General features: G+C 40.5%; 1 protein-coding gene across 1 annotated transcript in view; it reads right to left on the bottom strand.

The window, feature by feature from the left end:
* The window catches only part of LOC141996546 (ATP-binding cassette sub-family C member 12-like), a 106960-nt gene extending 89395 nt beyond the window's left edge, over positions 1-17565 (bottom strand). The window contains exons 1-4 of the mRNA XM_074968658.1: positions 17478-17565; positions 8887-9011; positions 1990-2156; positions 1124-1279 (exon numbers count right to left, since the gene is read on the bottom strand). Coding sequence (XP_074824759.1) covers positions 1124-1279; positions 1990-2156; positions 8887-8982 — 419 coding nt within the window. The 5' untranslated portion in view covers positions 8983-9011; positions 17478-17565. The remainder of the gene's footprint in view (positions 1-1123; positions 1280-1989; positions 2157-8886; positions 9012-17477) is intronic.
* Positions 17566-17782: the final 217 nt, after the last annotated feature.

Raw genomic sequence — 17782 nt, 5'->3', positions numbered from 1 at the left:
AACAGTTAATAAGAAACATATATGAAACTGCTACTATGATAAAATTAAACTTCAGTTCCTCATCCTGTCAATCAATAGTTATAGAAATCTAAAAATTATACAAATAACATTTTTATAGATCAACAATTCATGAAGGGAATTCATTATTCAATGTAATTCCTCTAAGGAAATTATCACATTGAAACATTAACATTTGCAATCTGAGGACATATATTCTTAACTGTTCAGCTAAGTGTATGTATACCAAAATGGACTGGGTTGAAATAGTTTTCAAAATCTCAGGAATTAATTGGTTGCAGATAGTACCTGGGGCTGAACTAATGAACCACTAAATCAAAGTTACATAGGGTCTTTAATATGCTTTTCCCAATCCATTATGTGCAAAATTTACTAGTCCTTTCCAAGAGCTTTGCAATATATTTAGGCTCAATACTGTATGATGCTGACATTCTGGTCTTGATGCAGCAACACATTTAAACATGTGTTTAAAGTTAATGTACTTATGTGCATTGCTAGATTTGGGCCAGAATGTTCAGCACCTGTCAGGATTGAGCCCTTCAGGTCTGTTTCAAATCCCATTAATGGAAAGACTCCCATGGACTTCAGTGGGCATTGGACCAGGACCTGTAGTGCCATAGCTGAAGAAGTCTTGTCTGCCATACAGAAGGCTAAAATTTTGGAGGGAGTTCTTGATTTCAACACACCTGGGTCTTCCTTGTGGGGAGTTGCCCCCTACCTCAGCTTCTTGCAATGTAGAATGCTTGTATAAGATATGGGGAGAAAGAATAAATGGAAAAGCAATAAAGGAGAGAAGACTCAAGAAGTTTTGTTTCTTTCTCCCTTCTTCTGTATCTTTTTTTTCAAAAACCAATCCTAACAACTTGTTTTCTTCTTTTCCTTTCTCTTCCTCCTCTTTTTTTAATTGTTTTATTTTTTGCTTAAGGATCCTGTACTGAGTCAAACAGTAGGAAACATGCAAAACATTTTGCAGCTAAAAACTGCTATTATATCTTATATCTAATGCCCCCCCTCCGTCCCGAAGTCTCAAATCATGACTCTCAATAAAGAACACCACATAAGGAGGAATCTTACAATAATTATATTGAAATTGAAATAGTCCTACCTTTTTGCATTTGGCTCTGAACTATCATGATATGATAATGGAGGTAAGGTGTCCACATTAATATTGTGTCTGTATCCTTTGATCATTAAAGATGAAAGCCAAGAATATGTAGCAAATGAGAACAGTCCTGCATTATCCATTGGGTTAACAGCAGATCTAGAGGAAAAATACAAGCTACTAATACAGTATTCAAGTTAATTTCACAGTTGTCTCACTGACCTTACAAATGTTAACTGTAGAAAATTATGTTTTCTGAGCCATATAAAGACCTTTTTATAGTGTTAGGCAGAGATCATCATGCATCCCTTAGTGGAGTGATAGATAGTATGAATACATCACTTATTAATTAATGATAAGGTAAGGTCACTGATGGGGTGAGAATCTAGTCTGTAGCTTCCAAAGCACTCTGTGTGCTCAGCTTCTGAGCTAAAAACCAGCTTCATTACTTGAAGTCAACTGCATTTGCTGCATTTAATCAGTATCCTCCTCAGATAATGCTCCAGGGCATACACAGAGCATCGTAAGTAGTTACTCATGCTAGCTTTCAACAATGCTGAAATGTCAGATTCTGTCAGTTTAGCTCAGCTCAGATTATACCTCAAAATTTTTTTGGCAATGTATTAACTCAATTAACCAATTAAATATGAGTAAGACACTGTTAGTAGTTCATTAAAACATAGTTAATGCGAATTTCAACCACTAAAATACATTTGAAGTAGATGCTAGCTTAATAGTTGGGGAGGTGGGGGTAACCAAGATTTCCTGAAAAATAAATTTTAACTTTCATTAGCCATCAGAAAATGATTTTCTTTCTGTAGATTTTCTTTCTATATATTACATTTCAATTATAAATAAATGTGACTTGCTTTGCTTTGGGGCGGACAGGAATCATTGTTTTTAAACTAGGTTCATATTTGTGGTGAAAGGTCCTTTCATCATCTCGTATATCTAGATGAGGTAGCAGATACGGTGCTGAAGTAACCATTGTGCTGGTTTGCAGGTACCAAGGTTGCTTGTGCTCAGTCAGATTTCTCTTTGAAGTAAAATTTTAAAAATAGAACATATTAGCATTAATTACTTTTAAGTAACATTTTAAAATATGTGGTAAAGCCCATAACCATTTTCAAACCACAATAATATCTTATTAGCCAAAGGCTGGAAAGGATCTCCATAGTTATCTATTTCATTCCCTTGCACACATGTAGAAATACACATACACTCTCTCCCCATTTATAATGCTCCCATCACCACGGTAACTCAGTAACCAAAACTATAAAAACATACAAGCTTTTCCAAAGCCTTTTGCCTTTGCCTTCTGATGTACTGAGAAACCCCATTAAACCACAATACACTTAACACTTGCAGCTCAGCATCTCTCAAAATCAGGTCATTTATTTTTGGTACCTAATGTGGATATAGGTCCTCAAATTTTAGGTACCTATACTTGAAAATGTCAGCTTATGAGTTTAATCAAGTTTATGGTTAACATCTCTAACACTGTTGCCTCAGTGACCTGCCTTGGCAATTTAGGGTCTTACCCAAACCCCACTGAAGTCAAAAGGAGGTTTTTTCCTACGTTAAGGATGCTAGGATTGAGCCCTTAGTCTGTCTTTGTATGTTATACTGCCTAATCCTTTCATCATTTTTGTAGCCTTTCTATGGAGTTTCTCTTCAGTCTTTTTCTAGTGAAGCATTTCAAACTGTAAACAGTCTGAGTCTGAATGTACTAAAGCTATATTAAGAGATGAAGTGTGTATATATCCCAAAATAGCTTTGGTTCCCACCCCCCCAGTGTAGCATCTGTAAATTCATGTTGGATTTTTGTGCCTTTACCCATCTTTGTATTTAAGATGTCTTAACCAACAATCTCCATTTTGCACTTCTGTATGCTATTATTTCTATCCTCCACACCATGCTCACATAATTCATTTTTCAAAGTAAACTCATTCCCACTTATTTCTGTCCAGTTCTCTAGTTCTCTATGGATCATTCTGTAATTCTTTCTAAGGGCACATTTGCAGATCCTCCTCCAGAAATTTTGTGATATCTGCATATTTGATCAATTTACAATTCATTTATTCCAAATTGTTTATAAAATATTAGACAAACATAGACCCAATATTGATGCTATTAGGACCATACACCCATTTGATATCTTGCTTCCATGTAATGAAAATAAATCGTTTGATAGTACATTGATGGAGACTGTAAATACCCTGAGCAGAGAGATTTATCCGAGCAGGAGCCAGATTCTGATTTCCCTCACTCCATTTTACACCGATCTTACCCTGTTTTCTTCACTGGAGTTAGTCTTGATTTATATCTGTGAAACTGACATCAGCCATCTCTAGAACATGTATAAATGCTGGGAGATGGAAACAGGCATCTTGCTCATTTCCATTGTTTCTTCCATTATTTTTTAAAACCTGTTTGTGCCATTTAATTTGTTTGCATGGTCCCTATGGTCCTGCATACAACGGGCATGGACACTTTGAATGGAGTATTTTCACCCAAAAAATGTTTACGCACAGTTCACTAGAAAGGTAGTAAGAGCTAGCACAGTTCTGGCCGTTATAGACAGAATCTCTTTTATAAACATGTCCTGTCTTCCTTTTCTTTCTAGTTTAAGGAAATAAAGTGCATCTGAAACCCCATAACCATTATATTTCCCAGAAAGCAGATTAGATCTTGTAGGAATATATGAACAAAGTGTTTGACACAATATGCTGAGCACTGAACACATAACCAAGAAAAATGAACTCTTTGGTGAATGAGGACTGAGATTTGCAAATAGCACATTTTCTAGCAACCTTCTTCTAAAATGCTGAAGAAGGCATATCTTAATGAAAAAAGACTGATTACCATCTGTATCACTCAGAGATTCAAGCCCTATAACCTTTTATTTCTTGTTACATTTTTGCTCCTGTAAATGCTCAGAGGGATACTGGGTAAAATAACTCCCATTATTTGACATTTTTTTTCATAAACTTACTGCAATCATGTCAACTGAAGATAATAATCTCCCCAACACAACAATTCTGATTTAAAATACTCAACTGATTTACCAATAAAATTGAAGCTGCTGAGAAATCAAGTTGCCATACTTTTCATGAATTTTTAAAATGGTGCTCTTTGCAATTCAACTGCAAAAACCATGTCTCATGTCAATTTCCTTTGGTCAAATCTCTAAAGGTTTCATTTTACCATTTCTTTCCCTGGTTTTTTTTTTAATGAAGATATAGAAAGTACAATATAGTGAGTCTTCTAAAAAGATGTAAAGATATATTTTTGAAGAACAGTTGTTATATAAACTGCTAATGGACAGCTACAGGACTCTATCAGCAATATAGATCATAATATACTTTTGTGATAAACAAATATCTGTTCATAATGATGTTGGAGATTTTAGTCTGACAGTGAAATTGTATTATACTTGATTATGTAAAATATGAGTTTTCACTAATGTAGTACATATGATGCCATTAAAACAGGAAATGCTAATTTTGTAACATTATACTTGTGATAAATTGTGGGGGAAAGCTGTCCTTTTGCAGCAGCAGAAAAACTAATCTTTACTCAAATACATGTGAAGTAAATGCTAGATTATTATTTGGGAAGGTGGGGGTAGCCAAGACCTCCTGAAAAATATATTTTAATCTTCATTAGCCATTGGAAAATGATTCAGGGCATGTGCCCTACAAAAGTTCTTTTGTGTGTGTTTATATAAATACATACACAATGAATATGCATATAAGTCACACATATATGTATTGTGTAAATATTCATCCCAGGACTGGTGATATGGGGATGGGGAATTCTTGTTTTTAATGTTAGAATTAGGAGAGACAGCCTCCTCTCTCTGCTGGAGGATCCTGCCATTTTTGGAAGACTTTAATATTGATGTCACATAAGGCTGTAAGGTAAGCTGCACCTCTCCCTTCTGTCAATTTTAGGAACAGAGGTACTGATTCTTAGAGCCTATGATATTCCTGAAATTTCTCATGTACAACCAAAGTAAAACTTTTTGAAAGTTTGAAAGGTCATATGTGTATATAAACTTCAATTCAGGAAGCTATTCTTATTCAGGACAACCCTTAATACATACTTAACTTTGACTTCAGTGAGATTTAAGCACAAGCTTAAATGCTGTCCAGAACAGGGATGGAGTAAGTAAGTGTTAAGTGCTTTACTAAATCAGAGCCTAATAAAAAGGTGTATATGGTAAAAGCAAATTTTTATTTTGTTTTTAAGATCACCTTTAATTAATAATGATAAATGAAACATAGACTATCCCAAAAGATGTGCATAGCAATTTAATGCATCCTGGATTTAATTAAATAGAATAAGGGTCAAATTCTGCTCTATTACACTAGTGCAACCCCACTGAAATTTATGGACGTGTCCCAGTGTAATTGAGAGCATAGTTGGCCCTACATTTCTAATAATAGTACAAATAAACAATCTTCAGTCTCTGGCAGCTGTGGGACTGGGATTAAAAGGTTGTTTGAACAGGGCACGAGGTGCGCTAAAACTTCCAGCTCTGGGCTAAAGCATATAGCAAGTTAAATCTGCTTTTCCTCTCATTATTTTATAGTTCACTTCAGAACTGCTTGCACACGATATTCTCCATTTGTCTTCCTGCACGAGGCCTGAAATATGTGTTTACCCTGTATATATTCAATAATGTTGATGAAATAACTTGCCATATTGGATGTCCTTTGAGGAGAAACTAGTTTAACACAAGTTATTTCACTCAGATCTCCAATTTTGGTGAAATGTGCCCCTTCCCTTCTCTGTGATATATAGGAGGTCCTCCTCAATTATCTGGTGGTCCCTTCTGGCCTTAAACTATGACATCACAACCATGAATTTCAACCTGTATAGCACATTCTGAGTTGAGAATTCACACATTGTAATGTACATAATTGGGTCAGTTTTATGTAAATTACAACAAATTTCCCAGGTTTGTACTGCACTCTTAATAATATCTAATATATCAGGTGGTCTTTGGGGCTTTCTGTTGTTTGATAAGCCTGATTAATTGCAATTTTTAAATAACACTCCTAGGAACTTTTCTAAACAGCCACAAGGAACTTTTGTATAAGATACTAAAGAACTATGTCTGCATTCAGAAGTACACTGCTTTTCACAAGGCAATTTGCCCTATTAATAAAAAGACAGCAGCTGCAGAGTTGTTTTAACAGAGATGCAATGCACAAAAATAAGTGTCTATATCTGCCATTTTTTTTATGTACAATACTTTAATATTCTAACCAAATTCTTATGGGATAATACAACATAAGGAGGAGAGGCAATGTAAGACAATGCAAATATATAACTTGAGCTTAAAAAGTTACTGACGTAGACAGAAATTAATAGATTTGGTTCAGTAAAGACAAATGCTAAGGTGAAAATCCTGAGAAGTGCCGAGCACGTGCTAACTATCTGCAAGTACTGTGGACCACAGTGGGAATTGCAGGTGTTTAGCAAGGGAGCAACACCTCTTGGGATTTGGCCACTTTTTTTTACCTAAGAATAAAATGCCTGTGCAATAATTAATATGGAAGAATGCTAGTTAGACAGCAATACTTCAGACAAAGATTTGGGCAAAATAATAGCCAGTAAATTGAATGTTACTCTACGGTGAAATACAGTTCCAGAGAAAGCACAGGCTGTATCAGAGGAGGTATTTTATATGAGATGTTGGCAGATACAGCACTAATGAAGCTGCATCTGAATTACCACAGAGATATTAATAAAATGGAGCGTATCCAAAGAAAAGTAACAAATATACTGAAGGATTTTGAAAACATGGTTAGGTATGGGTTAAAAAGCATTAGTTAAATGTGGATTCACTAAGGGAATATATAAAGCCAGATCCAATCCTACACGGACGCTACTGTATGCTGTGCCACTGATGTGACACTGCTCTGAGCCAGCTACTGGAGGACTCCTCCTGCATAGGGGGTGTCCTAGGGTGTCACCTAGTCATTGTAGTAGCTCCCACCTCCCTGTGGCCAGAGGAGAGGTGTAACCAGGAGAAAAGGGGCATGACCACAGCAATCCCTGGCTGTTGGAATAGCTCCTTGGGGTCATAAGCAATCATGATAATTTAATGGAGCATAATAAAATTATTATTGGTATTATTATTACTGTTACACAGGTTGTCTCCTCTTTGCTCCACCTCTCATTTCATAATATATTTTACAGGGAGCCTTATACTTGGGGCACAAAGGACATCCTTTGGAAACCTGGTGTCAAGACTACTCATCCCTAGCCAGGCTCTCCTTCCTGCCTTGACTTTAGTCTCTTTACTGTTGGAATCTATGAATCAGAGTAGGTGGAACACTAGTGGCTTCTTTTTATTCCCTCTTTATTCTGTAGCCCCAGTCTTTTTCCTAGCCTGCTCTCAGGTCACATGTAAACTAGCAAAAGCAGAAGCCTCCTCTGTAAGGGAAAACATTTTTTAAATGGGAGTTGTTAAATGTGAAAATTTTAAAGTAAAACTAACAAAAGACTTGTGTGTGTCCCATACGACAAGCTCCCCATTCCCTCCAGATAGCTACCCCCTAGCCTTGTAACATTTTCCTTTATAGGCTATCACTACAGTTATTGGGGAGTTCTTGTTCCCTTTAGCCACCAGAGGCCTCAAGTGCTGAGCACCCACAACTCCAGCTGATGTCAGTGGGAAATGTAAGTGCTGAGAAAATTAGGGCCAAGCTGGATATCCCTAGCAGGTGCAACACAAGGCACTTTATCTGTTTCCTTGGGGGTCTTTCTTGTTCCTTTCCCTTCAAATTTTGTGTTTTGAATCTCTTCTTTATATTTTCTCTGGTACTCGCTTTCTCCTTCAGCTCATTTTCATCATCATCTGTTTCTCTCCACATTGAGGGAAATCCTGCCTGTCATTACTATTACACAGACCTCTCGCTCTCCAACTGCTCAGTCCAACTGTCGCTTGCAACCTGCAGGGAACCTTCTGGCACCAACATTCCTTCCCCAGTTCTGTTAAGGAAACATCACCCCAAACATTCCTCCTGAAGCAAAAGCTAGAACGTGTCCATCGAGAATGCTTAACCTTTTTATGCATAAAGAGCAAATTAACTCCACTACAGACCCTCTTTGTAGCCCAGCAACAAGGCTCCCCTCCAGTGCAGGATCCTCTTGGTGACTGTAGTGCTGGAGCTAGCCACACCTATATTGAATCCTCTTTCAGAGACGACACATAGAAAAAGCAAAAAGGTATTTCTTTTTTAGCCCCTGTGAGATTTGACAGCATGGGGATTCAGTCCTTGTCTGCGGTGGGGGCAGGGAACACATCCTGCCCCTTTGGTGTCTTTTAGTAGCCAGTCATGAAGAAAAGAAGCAGTCAGTAAGCTGGAGGATCAGCTGTGCAAATGCTGTGTCATGGTACAATATTAAGCACTTTTTAAATGGGCCCATCCTGTATTCCTTACCAAGACAATCAGGAGCTTTGCCTGAGTGTGGGATGCAAGATTAGGCCCTAAGATTGTCTTCCTTCCCAAACTGTGACCTTTCTTAAAAGTCATAAACTGGAACTATTTTAGACAATTAATATACCATATTTACTTTGCAGACAAGAAAAACTTCATATGATCTACATAGAAGAGAAATGCTTTTGCCAGTGTAAAGTGGCACTGAAAGCTCCTTTTGTAGTGCCTTCAGACTGGGTGAGTGAAAAATAGAATTTGGGCCACTATACATGGCTGTAATGTAGTTTAACTCAATAAATTGTTACTTACGTAAGTGAGGCCGATCACTCCATTACCTTCTACATTTTTCTCTTTGACGGAATTATTTTTGGGGCCAGAAAAACATTTACTCTTCTTACTTGGCATTTTCTGTTAATACCACAACTCTTTCTTTTCTAAAATAGAAAAGAAAAGAAAAACAAATATTACAAAAACACAGCAAAGGTAAGTGAGCCTGAAGCCTTTTCCATTACCACAGCTTTTTCATTCAGTTAAACTGTGCTTAAGAAACACTTATATCCCATCAGCAGTTTGCTAAAAAAAGCTGATCTGGTAGGATACAGAACACCAACTTTTAGGGCCAGATCCTCAGTTGGGTGTTAAGGAATGGAGCTATGCTGATTTTCCATGGGCATTTCCTGTGTCCTCCAAAGAAGTTAGTTTGCGTCAGATTTTTGTGATGTATTTCTAGTGTTCAAATTTTCACATAAAAATCAAATTCAAGATTGGGTGTGCAGTGCACCCTTGATGTTCCTCCTCTTGGGTTGCTAGTTCTGAACTTCTTCCTCCATCCACTTCCAGGCCACAGCTGGGGCATGCGCAGGAATAAAAATTGTATGGCTTTTGGAGGGGCACGTTCTATGGCCCCAGGGCCAGAGGTGCCGCCCGCCTCCTCCCCACTCCCCCCCCTCGGTACATTCCCATCGGACCCAGTTTCATATCTGGTCAGACTAAAATTTTTCTTGTTGGGCTGCTAATTCTTACTCTCCCCTTTTCACCATGACCCCTCTTTCATATTTGAATGGAGAGACTGAAATCTGAGATTCACTAGCAAATATTCCTAGAATATTGCGCAATGCAATTACTGTGAAAGAATCACACACACACACAACTGAAAATCTCTATAAGGTCTTAAACTCATTCTTTTTGTCAGGAATGGATTACCAGCAATTCTTGGCATGTGTTCCACGTACTGAGCTTGCACAGCCAACTGGCAGTATTTCAGTCAAGCTGGATATAGAAAAAAAACAGATCCTTTGGTTGAGGGCAGAGGAATGATTGCAGGTATTTAATACAGACTACATGTGGAAAATGGCTTTTTACGTTTCCAATGCAACCATCTAGTGTTAGAGACATTCAGACAGATGAATTTTAGAATTCAGTGCAGTTATTTTATGATGCATGCATTGAATAACTTGACATTCAAAATCTCCTGTTTGATGATATTCTTATGATTTGTGGGGCCTTGATGATATATGTCAAGATGCTCGGAAATATGTGAAACTTTTGCCACATTTGGAAAATGTGAAGTCTCTCTATATTGAGACAAATAATCTGATGATCAGACTATTCAGCTTTGTTCCTTTACGTAGAGAGTAGACAGTGCATCCATGTGATCAGTCATCTAGAATGACCTGCATAATTTTACATGGCTTCATCGCTTGTGCATAACGAGGTTGTTCCAAATTCATGACAATAAATGCTTTATACCACATCCTACCTCACTTTCCTTTAGGCATTCTCTGTGGGCCAGATCATCATCTGATTAAAGTGATGATTAAAACTCACATTGCTACGGCTGAGTATATGTTTAAGGGCCTAGGTATCAGTACTCAGCCTGAACTTAGGAGGGAGGCCTCTTAGCTGATATCCTGGGTAAGCAGAGAACATAAGAATGGCCACACTGGGTCAGACCAGTGGTCTACTTAGCCCAGTATCCTGTCTTCCAACAGTGGCCAATGCCAGGTGCTTCAGAGGGAATGAACAGAACAGGTGGTCATCAAGTGATCCATCCTCTGTCGCCCATTCCCAGCTTCTGGCACACAGAGGCTAGGGACACTTCAGAGCTTGGTTTTGCATCCCTTTTCTTCCTGGCTAATAGCCATTGATGGACCTATCCTCCATGAACTTACCTAGTTCTTTTTTGATCCCTGTTATAGTCTTGGCCTTCACAACATCCTCTGGCAAAGAGTTTCACAGTTTGACTGTGCACTGTGTGAAAAAATATTTCCTTTTGTTTGTTTTAAACCTGCTGCCTATTAATTCATTTGGTGACCCCTCATTCTTGTGTTCTGAGGAGGAGTAAATAACACTTCCTTATTTACTTTCTCCACACCAGTAATGATTTTATAGACCTCTATCATATACCCCGTTTGTTGTCTCTTTTCCAAGCCGAAAAGTCCCAGTCTTATTAATCTCTCCTCATATGAAAGCTAATCATTTTTGTTGCCCTTTCTGTACCTTTCCCAATTCCAATTATCTTTTTTTGAAATGGGGGCGACCAGATCTGCATGCAGTATTCAAGATGTGGGCATACCATGGATTTATATAGAGGCAATATGATATTTTCTATCTTATTATCTATCCCTTTCCTAACGATTCCCAACATTCTGTTACCTTTTTTGACTGTTGTTGCACATTGAGTGGATGTTTTCAGAGAACTATCCACAATGATGCCAAAATCTCTTTCTTGAGTGGTAACAGCTAATTTAGACCCCATCATTTTATATGTATAGTTGGGGTTATGTTTTCCAATGTGCATTACTTTTGTATTTATCAACATTGAATTTCATCTGCCATTTTGTTGCCCAGTCTCCCAGTTTTATGAGATCCCTTTGTAAATCTTAACAGTCTGCCTGGGACTTAAATATGTTGAGTAGTTTTGTATCATCTGCAAATTTTGGTATCTCACTGTTGATCCCGTTTTCCAGATGATTTATGAATATGTGGAACAGTACTGGTCCCAGTACAGACTCTTGGGGGACACCACTATTTACCTCTCTCAATTTCTGAAAACTGACCATTTATTCCTTCCCTTTATTTCCTGTCTTTTAACCAGTTACTGGTCCATGAAAGGACCTTCCCTCTTAGTTTGCTTAAGAGCCTTTGGTGAGGGACCCTATCAAAGGCTTTCTGAAAATCTAAGTACACTATATCCACTGGATCACCCTTGTTCACATGCTTATTGACCCCCTCAAAGAATTCTACTAGATTGGTGAGGCATGATTTCTCTTTACAAAAGCCATGAAGACTGATGCAAAAAATTTGTATAGTTTCCCTTGAGTGCTCCTTTAGCATCCCCCCATCCAGTGGCCACACTGGTTGTTTAGCAGACTTCCTGCTTCTGATGTACTTAAATTTTTTTGCTGTTACTTTTTGAGTGTTTGCCTAGCTGTTCTTCAGATTCTTTTTTGGCCTTCCTAATTATATTTTTAAACTTTACTTGCCAGAGTTTATGCTCCTTTCTATTTTCGTCAATAGGATTTAACTTTAACTTTTTAAAGGATGGCTTTTTGCCTCTCACTGCTTCTTTTACTAGAGATGCCGGAAAGTTAAGACAAATTAACTAAAGCTATGTAATTAAAGTGCATTAAACCTCTGTGTGGTTGCTCTCATCCAGAAGTCAAGTGGCCTTAGCTTGCTTTATCTTAACTCCACAGGATTAATCCAGCAGTCTAGAGAGGGGAGAGGAATGTAATTCCCAAAGGAGACCATCAGAGTCCATGTCTACCCTACAAACTTATGTTGACCCAAGTTACATTGGCATACAGCTGACGCAGTTAGTGTATTGCTTGTGTGCATGCATACTTTGCTCTTTGTGGCGGCACTGTGCGTACCCACCAGGAGTACTTGTATTGATGCAGAGTGCGGTGTAACATGCGTAGGTATCCCACTGTGCAACTAACCACCATCCAGCACACCGTCTTTTGAGAAATTTGGCAATGATTGATAGGACTGAAACGAGTCATGCAGGAGTGACGGGCAGCATGGGGTCAACTTCCTAGTTTGCAACTGTTTCCATCCCATAATGTCATCTGTATTCCACAAACTCATGTGGTCTTCCTCGCTGTCCACGTCTCTGACAGAAGCATGGAACCTGCAACGCTCTGCACGCTTGTCATGAGCATTGCAAGCACATGGCACACAATCCTGCAGTATTTAAAGAGCCACAAGCAGAGACATGGGAACATGATGATTCCTTGGAGGACAGGTTGCTATGGGTCATAGCAAGAAACAATTCAAGGTTGTTGGTGGCGTTCATGGAGCAGCTGCAGACAATGGAACTCTGGTTCTGGGTCTGAGAAACCAATACTGACTGGGGGCATCGCATCATAATGCAAGTTTGGGATAATGAGCAATGGCTTCAGAACTTTCAGATATACAAAGTCGCATTCCTGAATCTGTGTGCCAAGCTCACCTAAGCCTTCCAGTGTAGAGATACCAAAATGAAAGCCGTACCGACAGTGGAGAAGCAAGTGGCTATTGCACTGTGAAAAATTGCAACACCAGATTGCTACCGATTAGTCAGGAATCATTTTGGAGTCAGGAAATCCACCGCTGGCTCCACTGTCATGCAAATGTGCAGGACTATTAATTGCTTCCTGCTACATAGGACTGTAACCTCTCAGCAATGTGCAGGACATAGTGGATGGATTTGCAGCAATGGGGTTCCCAAACTATGGTGGAGAGATAGATGGCACGCATATCCCTATTTTGGCACCAGATCACTTTGCCTCAGAGTAAATCAACAGAAAGTGCTACATTTCTATGCTTACGCGAGTGCTGGTGGATCTCCAAGGATGCTTCACTCACCTCCGTGTCGGCTGCTCAGGAAAGGTGCATGATGCTTGCACTTTTAGAATACAGTACAGGACTGTTCAGAAAGCTGCAAACAGGGACTTTCTTTCCCAATCAGCAGATTACCATTGGCAAAGTTGATATGCCAGTAGTAATCCTGGGTGACCCAGCCTACCCCTTGCTCGTGAAGCTGTACACCGGTTACCTCGACAGCACTGAGAAAAGATTCAACTGCCAGGCTCAGCAAGTGCACAATGACAGTTGAATGTGCCTTTGGTTGTTTGAAGAGTCACTGGCATTGGATCTCAGTGAGAAAAATATCCAAATGGTTATAGCTGCCTGCTGTGTCCTGCATAATATCTGTGCAGCAAAAGGGGGAAAGCTTCTGCTGAGGTGGAGCAGTTCTCTGCTGAATTTGAACAGCCAGATATAAGGGGTATTAGAAGAGCACAACACAGAGCTATGCAGCTCAGGGAGGCTTTGAAAGACCATTTTCATAGTGAGCCAGAGTAGCGTGTGTTGTTGTTGTAGTGTGCTCTACATGGCCATGGTATGTGAAGCTCTTATTGTCTTTAATGCTCCTGTAGTGGGATGGTCACCCCACTCCAGCCCTGAAGGGGTTAAAACAGCCCTGGAAGAGCCAAGAGTAAAAGAAGACCTGGAGAGGGCTGTGGCTGGGAACAGCTAGGCTGATTGGGGGAAGCAGCCACAGCTGGGGCCATGCCCCAATCAGGCCACAGCTGGCCCTATAAGAGGGCTGAGGACCAGGAGCTGAAGGAGTCTCACTCTAGCCCTGGAGTGGGAAGAGCTAGCTGCTTGGGTGCAAGGTACCTAAAGTGGAGCTAGTGCTGGGGAAGAGCAAATGGAGCTGGGGAGCTCCAGCCTGGTAAACCCCAGGCTGCAGGCCTTGTTTAAGGCCAAAAGGTACTGGGGCTGCAGAGGGGCAGCCTGAGGATAGGCAAAGGCAGCTGGTCCTAACCCCTTGCCAGTGATGAGTGGCCATTATACTGCAGTCTACCCCAGTGAGCGGGGGCTGGATGATGACTGGCAGTAGCCACTGAGACAAGGTGGGTTTAGAGGGTTGGGGGTTCCCCTGGGAGGGGAGACCCAGAGTGTGGGGGCACTGCCAGGGGGCAGAACCCTGAGGAAAAGAGCACCGGGGTCCGGGAGGGACACGGGGCCAGTGGTAGATGAGACACCAGCCTGCAGAAGGCACACCGAAGGCTGGAAAGAGCTAATTCCCAAGACGACCAGCAGGAGGCGCTACAGCGGTGAGTCTCGCCCTGCTACGGCTACCCGAAAGTTTTAAGCACTGCATTCTCACATCTGCTTGGTATAGCTTGTGCCTGGCATCAGTTACAGCACCAGCCAAGGTGAGCATGGGGAAACGAGGCGGGAATTGCTCAATTGCATGATTATAGTAGTATAGGGCAATGGCACTGAATACTTGGCACCATTTTCCACAGGCGGTGGTGATTTTACCTGATATCTCACACCTGAGGATAACAAAGGCCGAGAGCTGCGGCTGGGATCCGAAAGCCGCCCAGGTCCATATGTGGCTAGACCGTGTACTGCAATGGTCCTGCTGAAGTTATCACTGAGTGGCAGAAATAAGGCAACCCTCCATAGAAACCCTTCAGCAGAGGATTGTGGAATACCACTATGAAAGTTTCATTGAGATCTCTTGAGGATTCACAGGACATCCCTGTGCACATACACAAACTGCTCTGCATGCTCTTTCCCCCTCTTCCCTGCGCCCCCCCCCCCCCACCAGCCTAACTCTGGAGGGGAATGAAAAGGAAAGAACTCTACCTCTCTTGGTCGTACCACTACCTCTTGTAGCATGAGTAAATCAATACATCAAAAGATGTGCTACTTTGAGGAGGGGGGCATCCTTGTTGTTATTTAACATTAAACCACTGACTTACTCGAGGTTCTTTCCCTTGGATCGGGCTTGCCTGTGCTCAACTGGCTGGACTGCGGTGGAGTCAAAAATAGGTGCTGGCTTGCTATGCACCTGGATCCCCCGATCGCCTGTCCCTCATACTCTTCCTCGCTGTTGACGGCAGGAGCCTGTGACCTATGCTCCTCTGAGGTATCCACGGGTGCTGCTGGGAGTGGTGATGGGATCTCCACCAAGTATGGCAAGCAGCTCATCACCAGATCGACTGTTAGCCTCCCTGGCCTTCTGATATGCCTGCCACAGCTCCTTGGCTTTGACACGGCGCTGCTGGTGGTTCCTGTCATACTCCTTCTCTTGTTTCCCCTGAGCAATCTTCTTGTCGATGTCCACATTTCTGCAGCTGGTTTGGTGCTGTGCTTTCACAGCCTCTTCTCCCCACAGGCCCAAGGGATCCAATATCTCCTGTCTACTCCAAAGCGGAGCACGTCTGGAGCAGGTAGCTGGCATGGTCAGCGGGGCAGTTGCACTGAACAGTGGAGAGTTGCTAGGTGTGCTTGCCAAGCCAAGCAATTGGGAAAAGGAATTTCAAAAATTCACAGGGTCTTAAAGGGGGGAGGGCGGCTTCTGGTCTCGGTAACCCCTGGGCAGTAGAGTTCACAATGGTAACCAGAGCAGTCAGTGTGGGGTATTGAGGGACAGGTGCTGGAGGACAGCAATGATCGACATAAGTAATGCAGCATCTACACTCACACTGCATTGACGTAGGTACATCGTCCTTGGCTCTGTGCTGCTTAGGGAGGTGGTGTTTCTAAAATAGGCATAAGGGGACACTTATGTTGGCGGGAGCTACATTTCAGTGAAGACACATGCACAACTAGTTTGACCACAAGCTGCCTTGCATCGGCCTAACTTCATAGTGTAGTCCAGGCTTCAGTAATGTGTGCAAAGGTCAGTAGGATGCAGAGTAGTAACACAGTTTAAAAAAAAAAAAAAAAAAAAGTTCACTGACAGATTGGGGTTTTGCCTGGGGAAAACGGCTACACGGGATAGCAAAGAACTGGGAGTTTTTGGGTGTGTTAGTAAGGGGACACCTAATGAAAGCAAGGTGAGGATCATGTCCATCAAGAGGAGCCTGACTGGGGTAAATGGAAGAGCGGAAAAGCACCTTAGCATCTAATGCAGGAGAGGAGAATTGAGAGTTACAGTGAGATAGGTATTAGGAAGATCAGGATGCATGATTGTGTAGCGTGGGGGTTGGGAAACTCTCGTTAGTAGAGGAAGAAAGACAGTTTTGTTTTGGAATAAAGTGTCTTTATATGCATATTATAATGTGGTGGAGTTTATAAAGCTGTGATATCATAGGTTGCTGGGACTAGCCTGTACAGGCTGGAGCTTTGGTGGCTGTTGTGGAATGGCTCTGCACCCACTAAGGAAGAAATGCACCTGTAGAATAAAGATAGCAGCTGCAGAAAGGTTCTGGGGATGGATAGGGAGCTCACATTGCAATAACTTTAATAAAAAATAGTATCATATGTGACGGTCTACAGTGAGCCCCAGGGAACAGCTAACTTCATCCAGCATGAAACTGTTTCATTGTGTGCACTTTTCTCAAAAGATTTTTCAACAATATAAAGTTTTGCATCCTAAAATAAAATGTACACTTATATATATAAAAAGTAAAATAAAACTATCAGCTGTAATTATCATTTCAAAAGACATACTCAGTTAAATCTACCATAGTCCAGTAATAAGGTGTCCCTATCTGATAGTATACATTACTGCATATAAAAATTTTGACTTGTTGTCCTTTCTATTAATGAGAGGAATTAATTACTCAGAGTAGCAATGGGTACAAAATAGTTAAAGGTTGCACTTCAAAAGAAATAAGGTGGAAGCATTGCACAGTGTATGATCTGTTTTCATTTACATTGTTACTTATAATATAGCTTTTCATGAAATAGAGTATTTTCATAACTGACAAAGTTATGTCATTTTTCTTCCTAATCTATGTCTGCATAGTAAAACTCAATGGAACATGAATCTGGAAAAAATAGTTTGATACCATTGTATTATCATATATAATATGCAGTTTATTGCAGAATAATCTCACAATCATTCAAACTTTATATTTATAGTGCACACATAAAAAAGTGAAGCTTACCCTATCATGTGAGTTAGAAGAGTTTGGCTTGTCCTGTTGAAGGAGCTTCTGTGCAAAGGACAAAGTTCTTGTGGCAAATGTTTTTATGTATGGTAGTATTGCAGCAATTTCTGAGTGTAATTAGTCTAAAGGTTAGAGTAGACAGTCCTGTGCAATTCTAGATAAAGCACTTATATAACTAAATGTGTCTCTTATAAAAGTCAATGTAAAGCTTGTGAAGATTTCTATAGAGCCACAGAAAATGTACATCCTATTCACCTTACCCATGCAAGTATTTACATTCAAGTCTAGGCGGATTTATGAAT

Source organism: Natator depressus, chromosome 12, assembly GCF_965152275.1.
Source record: "Natator depressus isolate rNatDep1 chromosome 12, rNatDep2.hap1, whole genome shotgun sequence".
NCBI lineage: Eukaryota > Metazoa > Chordata > Testudines > Cheloniidae > Natator > Natator depressus.
Note: the sequence above shows the minus strand (reverse complement) of the source record. Positions and strands in the feature narration are given on the sequence as shown.